The sequence below is a fragment of the Lithobates pipiens genome, unplaced genomic scaffold (genome assembly GCF_037356315.1).
Source record: "Lithobates pipiens isolate NorthernLeopardFrog02 unplaced genomic scaffold, aLitPip1_a1.2 Scaffold_23, whole genome shotgun sequence".
Classification (NCBI taxonomy): Eukaryota; Metazoa; Chordata; class Amphibia; order Anura; family Ranidae; genus Lithobates; species Lithobates pipiens.
In genome coordinates, this window is record NW_027507785.1 from 20,548,324 (window position 1) to 20,558,719 (window position 10,396).

The window sequence follows — 10,396 nt, forward strand, 5'->3', positions numbered from 1 at the left end:
AATATTTGCACAAACGATATAAGCCTCATTTAAATTGATTTCCTCAGTTAAGGTGGTGTAAGAAAATTCACATAGTATTGTATTGTGGTGAGTTTGGGTTTATTTGTGGTTAGCTTCAAAACCATGTCCAGGATTTTACCACAAGCAACCCCTGTACCACCCCCCCCCTCCCAGAAGAACCATACCATGCCTTAAAAAAGTAGTTTTGTTTTCCATCTAAATTCATACTTCCAGAACTCCCCCTTTAAGCACTGGTCAGCTAAGAAACCGACCAATAACATCTGTACTCAGCCAGGCCGGAACACCTGTGAGGGGAGAGGGGAAGCCGCCGGCGGTCGATCCCTCCCCCCCACCAGGAGAACCGGCCGGTACACTGCCCATGTGAGGGGGGGGGAGGGGAGCCAGCGACGGCCGCTCACCTCCCCCCCGCCAGGAGAAACGGCCGTCACTCTGCATATGTGAAGAGGGGGGGGGGAGCCGGCGACGGCCGAATGCCTCCCCCTCAGGAGAAACGGCGGGTGCCCTGCATATACGAGGGGGGGGGAAGGGGGAGCCGGTGACGGCCGAATACCTCCCCCTCCCCCCGCCAGGAGAATCGGCGGGCACAAGCCCCCCAGTGGATAAGCGCTACTGCAAAAATACACGGAGGAAGCCTGGGACAGAAACCTCCCTCCCCTCCAGCCGAGGCGGGCGGGAGAAAGCCTCCCCCGTGCAGACAGCCGCCGGCGGGTGAAGCGCCCCCTCCGCAGCACCACATGGGGGAAACCTGTGGCTGGCACAGCGGGAGGAGGCGGGTGGTCGGCACCTGGAGAAAGAGGCGGGCAGAAAGAAGGCTCTCCCGTGCAGACAGAAGCTGCCGGCGGGAGAACCCCTTCTTCTTCATCTATGGCCTCTTCTTGTGCTTTGTCCTCGGAACCAGCAGTGCTCCGTAGGTGTTCAAGGGGCAATGCAAGTACGCAGGCAAAAAGATGCCATGCGGTGCTTGCGCTGGTGTGCTTGGGGGACAGGAGCCACACTGGGGCAGATATTCTGTCAGCTCTGCAGGGGTAGGCTGAGAGGTGGTTGATGCCACTCCAGCTTAAGCCAGAAATGGTGGTTTGCGATAATGGTACCAACCTCCCACCCACAGATGCCCATAAAACGGAGCCGGCGGGGGGCCACAAGCACCCCCGTCCATGAACACCAGAGCAGCATAATCTCCTCCTCCGACCCGCCGGAAGTGACGTCAGCCATACGAGACCCGACGTCCAACGAGAAGGAGGCAGAGGAGGGCAGGCTTTATGCAGCCTGACTCCTCCTACAAATACAGGCTTACCCTGCGGTCAGCCTTACACATATCAGTATATACATCCCTGCTTTGTGCAGCTACATCTCCCTGCAGGCCATTAGTATGTCTGGAAGGCCAACAAGGAGAGGCAGATAGTCGCAAGCCAATAAAAGAGGGCAAGCAGGCTCTGTGTCTAGAGGCAACAGTGCTGGTCGTGGACACGGTGCATCCTCATCAGCACGTGACCATGGGACACACTTGTCCTTATTTTCGGCAGCTGGACGTGTTGATCCGCAACATGTCGAAGACTTGGTAGAGTGGATGACCAAGCCATCCTCATCCTCCTTATCCTCTCTCACCCAGGCTCAGGGAACTGGCAAAGCAGCTGCCAACATGGCCTCTTCCCTCAGCTCAATGGCATCAGTCACTCCTTCCCTAGCCCCACCATGTCCTCCAGAGGAGTCCCCCAACCTGTTTGAGCACAGTGTTGGGTACATGCTCCATGAGGATGCCCAGCGTTTTGAAGGCTCTAAAGATGATACCCAGCTAGAGGAAGGCAGTAACATGAGCCCAGAGAGAGGGGATGCCCAAGAAGGACAGCAATCTGGCAGTCATGTTCCCCCAGCTGCAGCATACTGCCAGGTTTGCTCCAGTGATGAGGAGGGAGGGGATGATGAGGTCACTGACTCCACGTGGGTGCCTGATAGGAGAGAGGAGGAGGCACATCTCCAATGAGGCAGGATGCCCACCAGGGGCCAGCTTAAGGGCAGCACACCAACTGCATCACACCACAGAGCTTCACATGTGTAGGGCGCTGCCTCTGTGTGCTATTCCAAAAGTTCTTTGATGTGGTCCTTTTTTGAGACGAGTGCATCAGATCGCACCGCTGCTATTTGTAACATATGTCTCAAACATATCTCACGTGGCCAAAACATCAGCTGCTTGGGCACCACATGCTTGACTAGACATATGTCGACCTGCCATGCAGTTCGTTGGTAAGCATACCTAAAAGACCCACACCAAAGAACAAAGCGGACCTCTCCTTGCTCCTCATCAGCTGAGATCTCCAACCCCTCTATACCTTCAGTCCTCTCTGAAACCTGCACTGAGAGGAATGAAGGTGTAGAATTAGGTGTGTCCAGGCAAGTACTTGCGGGCAATCTGCTATCGGTACACCGACGTCCGATTGTACCAGGCAAATTTCCCTGCCCCAGTTGCTGCACCGTCAGAAGATGTTCACTTCCAGCCATCCACATGCCCAGCGGTTGAATACTAGCTTGGCTAAATTGCTAGCACTTCAACTGCTGCCTTTTCAGTTGGTAGACCCTGCCCCCTTCCGTGAGTTTGTGGAATGTGCGGTTTCTCTGTGGCAGGTTCCCAAATGCCACTTTTTCACAGGGAAGGCGTTTCCGGCTCTCTACCGGAATGTGGAAGGCAATGTCTTGACCTCCCTGGACAGGGCGGTCAGTGGTAAGTTGCATATTACTGCTGAATCATGGTCCAGCAGCCATGGACAGGGAAGTTACCTATCTTTCACGGCGCATTGGGTGACTCTTCTGGCAGCTGGGAAGGATGCAGGACAAGGTGCAGCAGTGGAGGAGATTGTTCCACCACAACGCCTCCAAAATGCTACTACTGGTGATTCTGACACACCTCTCTCCTCTAACCCCTCCTCTTCTTCTTCCTCTATGGCCTCTTCTTGTGCTTTGTCCTCGGAACCAGCAGTGCTCCGTAGGTGTTCAAGGGGCAATGCAAGTACGCAGGCAAAAAGATGCCATGCGGTGCTTGCGCTGGTGTGCTTGGGGGACAGGAGCCACACTGGGGCAGATATTCTGTCAGCTCTGCAGGGGTAGGCTGAGAGGTGGTTGATGCCACTCCAGCTTAAGCCAGGAATGGTGGTTTGCGATAATGGTACCAACCTCCTCTCCGCCTTCTGACAGGGACAATTGACCAATGTGCCCTGTGTAGCTCACATCTGGGATGAACCGAACACCCGCCAGTTCGATTCGCACCAGAACGTGTGAACGGACCGAAGATTTGCGTGAAGTTTAAACAAATTTTTTCGTTCTGCGCATGTCTATGATGTATCCTCTGCAGCATCATAATTCTTACTGTGCAGTATTCTAATCCTTCTAAGCCTGTAATCTTTGCTTGTTTTGTTGTAAAATCATATGTTCATTTGAATACTGTATTTCAATTATTTATAGCCCTCTCCTTTAAATCGAAATGATCTTGAAGTTTGTAAATTTACTACCGTTTTTACTCTGAAAATAAGACTGGGTCTAATATTAATTTTGGCTACGAAAAATACACTAGGGCTTATTTCCAGGGGATGTCTTATTTATTTACTGTATGTACAGTGGGGAAAATAACTATTTGATCTCCAGCAGATTTTGAACGTTTGCCCTCTTACAATGAAATGAAGAGTCTATCATTTTTATTATAGGTGTAATTTAAATGAGTCCTTAGAAATGGCATTGCAAAGCATGCAGGTAATCCAGAAAGTTGTGGAAAGAGATGGCCAGCAGTTGTGGAAAGTTGTGGAAAGAGATGATCCTCATACAGTGAGGATCGAAAGTTTGGGCACCCCAGGTAAAAATGTGTATTAAAGCGGTAGTAAACCCGCATTTTTTTTTTTTTTTTTTTAAACCTGCAAAGCAAAAGGCATAATGAGCTAGTATGCACCGCATACTAGCTCATTATGAAATACTTACCTTAGAACGAGGCCCCGACATCTCGCCCGATCCACGCCGAGGAAGCCGACATGCTCCCTCGGCGTCTCTTCCGGGTATCGCGGCTCCGGCGCTGCGAGTGGCCGGAGCCGCGATATCGTCACTCCCGCGCATGCGCGCGGGAGATTTAAATCCGGCCGGACGAGCGCTGCCGGATTTTCGCGGAGAGAACCCCCTTGTGCGCATGCGCCGCTGCAGTCAGCGGCGCATACCGAGGGGAATATCTCCTAAACCGTACAGGTTTAGGAGATATTTTTTTTACCTACAGGTAAGCCTTATTATAGGCTTTCCTGTAGGTAAAAGTTAAAAAAGTGGGTTTACTTCCACTTTAATGTGCATAACAAAGCCAAGGAAAGATGGGAAAATCTCCAAATGGTATCAATTTACAGATTAGACATTCTTATAATATGTAAAAAAAAAACGTTAGATTTTATTTCCATCATTTACACTTTCAAAATGACAGAAAACAAAAAATTGGTGTCTGCAAAAGTTTGGGCACCCTGCAGAGTTAATATCTTGTACTGCCCCCTTTTGGAGATTATCACAACTTGTAAATGCTTTTTGTAGTCAATTCTTGTTTGAGGTATCTTTGCCCATTCTTCCTTACAAAAGTGTTCCAGTTCTTTGAGATTTCTGGGCTGTCTGTCACGCATTGCTCTTTTAAGGTCTATCCATAGATTTTTAATAATGTTGAGGTCAGGAGATTGTGAAGGCCATGTCAAAACCTTCAGTTTACGCCTCTTGATGTAATCCCCCGTGGATTTTGAGGTGTGTTAAGGATCATTATCCATTTGTAGAAGCCATCCTCTCTTTAACTTCAGCTTTTTCACAGATGGCATCAAGTTACCATCCAAAATTTGCTGAAATTTTATTGAATCAATTTTTCCTTCTACTTGTGAAATGTTCCCTGTGCCACTGGCTGCAATACAACCCCAAAGCATGATTGATCCACCCCCATGCTTTATATTTGGACAGAGGTTCTTTTCATTCAATTCTGTGCCCTTTCTTCTCCAAACGTACCTTTGCTCATTCCGGCCAAAAATTTCTATTTTAACCTCATCGGTCCACAGAACTTGTTCCAAAATGCCTCAGGCTTGTCTATATGTTCATTTGCAAAGTTTAAACGCTGATTTTTGTAGTGAGGATGTAGAAGAGGTTTTCTTCTGATGACCCTTCCATGAAGACCATATTTGTACCTCTTTATAGTGGAATAGTGTACCACAACTTCAGTGTCTGCCAGATCTTTCTGGAGGGATCGTGCAGTCAAACGTGGGTTTTGAATTGCTTTTCTCACAATCCTGCGAGCTGTTCTGTCTGATATTTTTCTTGGTCTTCCAGATCTTGCTTTAACTTCCACTGTTCCTCCATGCCAAATTTGGTAAAGAGTATCGAGCAGTATGGAGACTTATCAAACTTTAAAATAAACTCAAAGAAAACTGAGGTTTTAAATGTCAACACGAGCAATAGGGAAGAACAGGATATTAAGGGTGAATTTCCCTTCCTATGGAAGAAGGAAATTAAATATCTAGGTATAAAGTTGGCAGCCTCATTAAAGAAAATCTATGAGATAAACTATACCCCCCTACTGGATGAAGTAAGAGAAGACACGAAAAAAATAATGATGAAACCATTGTCCTGGTGTGGCCGGATAAATACCCTCAAGATGATCATACAACCAAAAATATTATACAAGTTACAGATGTTACCGATATATATCCCTCCAGTTTATTTCAATACCATTAAACATTTAATAATCAAAGTCATTTGGAAAAATAAGAAGCCTAGAATAGCCTTAAAGGTATTACAATTGGGAAAAGAGAGGGGAGGTTTAAAGGTACCGGATTTTAAGAAATACTATGAATCTATAGTATTAACACGGGTGGTGGAGTGGACAAAATTAGATAATGAAAAGAGATGGGTGGCAATAGAACACAGCACTGCAGAGACACGACTAGAAAAGGAAATTTGGATACCCCCAAAACACTGATCACTAGGACCAACAACACTTGCACTCACAAAAAATGTCTTTAGAATATGGGATGGAATTCACAAACATAATAAGTGGAAATACAACTCCCCATTAATGGCATTAAAAGAAAATAATTTATTTCCACCGGGGAAGAGCACTATGGGAGGACATTGGATTAAAAGAGAAGACATTCAATTAAGACACATAATAAACGCGGGTAAAATAATCACTTCAGAAACACTACAGGAGTATATGGATATAGATGGATGGCGGTACCTCCCAGCTCAGACATTTTGTCTCATCATTGCCACAACCATTGAGAAGTGGAGAAGATCTTAATGTTTTAGAGCGGATGTGTGAAAGGAAAATAAAAAGAGTAAATATCGCACAGATATATAAGATGCTGGGAGAAATGGATGAGATGGAGGTACCTATATATATAAAAAAATGGGAAGAAGAAATAGGACCACGAGGGGAGAAACAGAATATAGAAAAAATCTTGCACCTAACACACGGGACATCGAAAAATCTTAACACAATAGAAATGATTTACAAAAGCCTTGCTAGGTGGTATAGGACACCAGACATGATGAGGAGATACCAGGAAGAGCAACTCGGGACGTGCTGGAGAGGGTGTGGACAGCAAGGGAGTGCGACACACATCTGGTGGGATTGCCCAAAAATTAGAAAGTACTGGAGGGAAATAATTAGCTCTAATAAAAATAATAACAGGAACTCAGGTACTAGAAAACGCTTGGACATGTCTCTTTCATGGTACAGACACCCCAACCCAAAAGTATAAAGAGGCCCTCATAGGAAATTTAATAAATGTAACAAAGAGCTTGATCCCAAAAAATTGGAGACAGGTGGAAGCCCCAAAACTGAGGGAATGGATAGGAAAAGTAGAGGATATGTATAGAATGGAGGGATGGGAAGAGGACGAGGAGAGTGGAAAAAAGAAATTCTGAAAGAAATGGGAACAATGGAAACTGTTTAAATTAACGAAGAAATATAATGAGGTAGTAGGGCTATAGGAGGGGGGGGGAGTAGGGTGCATATATATGTATATTATGTTTTATACTTTTTGTATGGAATAAAAATTTTAATAAAGATAAAAAAAAAAAAAACTTCCACTGTTCCTGATGACTGCCATTTCTTAATTACATTCCGAACAGAGGATATTGACATCTGAAAATGCTTTGCTATCTTCTTATAGTCTTCTCCAGCTTTGTGAGCGTCAACTATTTTCAGTTTCAGTTTTCTAGACAACTGCTTAGAAGAACCCATGGTGCTGATTGTTGGGGCAAGGTCAGATGAGTCTGGCCATTTAAAACCTTTGAGATTGACATCACCTGGTCTTCCCAGACGATGATTGAGAACAATCCATGACACTGGCAGGTCTCAGCTTTGCAAAGGGGGCAGTGCATGCTATATATTCTGCAGGGTGCCCAAACTTTTGCAGACGCCATTTTTTTGTTTTCTCTCATTTTGAAAGTGTAAATGATGGAAATAAAATCTCACTTTTTTTACATATTATAAGAATGTCTAATCTGTAATTTGATGCCATTTGGAGATTTTTCTATCTTTCCTTGGCTTCGTTATCCACATTAATACACATTTTTACCTGGGGTGGCCAAACTTTCGATCCCCACTGTATGTCCGTGATCACGCGAATCAATTATTATACACTTAACGGGATTTTTTTTACCAAAAACATGTAGCAGAATACATTTTGGCTTAAATTTATGACTAAATTTGATTTTATTGGATTTCTTTCAAAATAGAATAAAGAAAATATATATTTCTTTAAATTTTCCGCAATTTTTCCGCTTTTATCGCAAAAAATAAAAAACGGAGTCATGAATAAACACCACCAAAAAAAGCTCTATTTGTGCGAACAAAATGAAAAAAAATGTATTTGGGTACAGCATTGCATGACCGCGCAATTCTTATTGAAAGGTGCAAGAGCGCCGAATATTGGTCTGGGAAGGAAGGGGGCGAAAGTGGCCAGTATTGATGTGGTTAATGTCACTGCATAAGGCACAAGGATGATTTATTGTAAAAATATAGATGCAAATGTGGATAGATTTTTTGATTGCTGAAAGACAGATTGTTTCCCAAGTGTTTAATGCATTTTAAAAGAGCAAAAAAAATGAAAAATGATGTAAAATACTGTACCCAATGTCCATTTCCAGGAAGGGCATAACAGAGAAATCTGCAAATACAACAAGTAGAATCAGTGAATTTGGTATCATCACAAAGAACATTTTAGATCACAAGTGATGGATACAGTAAATCTTACATCCAGCTTTATTCTTCTGGCCTTCTCAGACCTTCACTACAACCATGCTGTTCTCTTCTCCACCCTTCTGGTCATATACGCCCTCACATGGACTGCTAACATACTTTTAATAAGTTCTATTATACTTTCTCCACAGTTGCACACACCAATGTACTTTTTCTTAGGGAACCTGTCAGTAGTGGACATCTCCTTCTCTACAGTGACGGTTCCCAAGCTTCTGTCCACCATTCTTCGAGGAGGAACCTCCATCTCCTTCCTTGGCTGTTTCCTGCAGATGTACTTCTTTGTGCTCCTGGGCACCAATGAAAGTCTTCTCTTGTCAGTCATGGCATTTGATCGATATTTGGCTGTTTGTATGCCCTTACGCTACGTATCATTGATGAATGATAGAGTTATGAACTTGATGAATATCAGCTGTTGGATGGCATCATCTCTGAATTCATTATTGCACACTTATATTCTGTCACAATTAAAATACTGTGAGGACCGACTAGTCCACCACTTCTTCTGTGATGTGACATCGCTCCTCAAACTGTCCTGCTCCAGTACCACCCTAGCGGAGCTCCTAATATACACCGAAGGTTCTGTGTCTATTATTATTCAGTTCCTTTTGATACTTATTTCCTATGTGCGCATTGCAATGTCTATAATAAGAATAAAGACCAGCAGTAGCCGAAGCAAAGCCTTTTCCTCCTGTTCTTCTCATCTCATGGTCTTATCTTTGTTCTATGGCACCGTAATATTCATTTACATCCGCCCATCATCAGACTACTCCTCCCAGTATGATCGCATTGTTAGCATGGCTTACACTATCATTACTCCTATGTTAAATGCTTTTATTTACAGCCTAAGGAACCAAGATGTAAAACAGGCTATGAAGAAACTCATCATGCAAGGCTTTTCTCTTAGCTAAGCTGAAAAAAAATGTCTGTTCATGTTCTCTGATACTGAGTAGAATTTGTATCACTTATGCCGCGTACACATGATCAGAATTTTGGTCAGAAAATGCTCTGATGGTTTTCCCTACAGAATTCCGATGGGATTTCGCTCAAGCTGTCTTGCTTACACACTGTCAGGGCCGTTTTTAAGGCAGGGCAAAAGGGGCAGCTGCCCTGGGTCCTGTCATTGTTGTGGGGCCCAAAGCAGCTGCCTCATACTTGCCAACTATCCTGGTTTAAATTCCCTTGAGGTTTTAATCCTGTGCTGTGTCCCAATATCTCAGTGTGAAGTGCTGCTACTAAAGCTGCCCAGCTCTGCCCTATTGTTGTGTACAGATGACTCAGCTGCAGACCCTGTGTTTACATGTAAATTACCGGCACTCATATGTAAATAGCGGCTGCCGGCAGCATTGATATGTATATCATGGCCCCCTGAGGTCATATCCACAGTAATCTCTAGCAACCAATCAACAAGCAGAAATCGTGCTGTAACCTCTAGTAACTAATCTGTGAGCCTTAATGTGTGCTGGAACCTCTAGCAACCAGTCAGTGAGCGGTAATGATACACTGTAACCTCTGGCAACCAATCGCAATAGCTGCCTGATCTGATTCAGTAAACTGATTTTGAGACTAGCTGTTTATTGTATGTCTCAGAGCAGATGGCGAGCAAAACTGCATGGGGGGGGGGGCAAGAAAAGTTTTGCCCAGGGTCCAATCAATATTAAAGACAGCCCTGCGCACCGCCACACCAAATTCCAACCGTCAAGAACGCGGTGACATACAACACGTACGATGGGACTAAGAAAAGGAAGTTCAATAGCCAGTAGCCAATAGCTTCGATCTTGTAGTTGAATCTGAGCATGCGTGAGTTTTTGCGCGTTGGAATTTCATACACACAAACAAATTTTCGGATAGGAACTTTTTAGGAACGAAAAATTGCGAACATGCTCTCAATCTTTTGCTGGCCGAAATTCGGCCAGCAAAAGTCTGATGGAGCATACACACAATCACATTTTCTGACCAAAAGCTCTCATCTGTCTTTTGCTGGCCGAATTTCCGATCGTGTGTACGCTGCATTACACATCCCCCATTATCTCTAAACTAGATTATGTTTCTGAGAAGGATTATATTCACATTGTTTTTGCATCTGCAAACTGTAATCCTCCTCTGTAAATCTTTCCTATCAAT

At 44.5% G+C, this 10,396-nt stretch overlaps 1 protein-coding gene across 1 annotated transcript; it reads left to right on the forward strand.

Annotated features, from left to right (window-relative positions):
• Window positions 1-8,166: 8,166 nt before the first annotated feature.
• On the forward strand, window positions 8,167-9,442 carry LOC143926880 (olfactory receptor 1f45-like). Its single transcript, XM_077450920.1, has one exon. It carries the CDS (start codon window positions 8,251-8,253, stop codon window positions 9,181-9,183), a length of 933 nt encoding a protein of 310 aa, XP_077307046.1. The 5' UTR covers window positions 8,167-8,250; the 3' UTR covers window positions 9,184-9,442.
• Window positions 9,443-10,396: the final 954 nt, after the last annotated feature.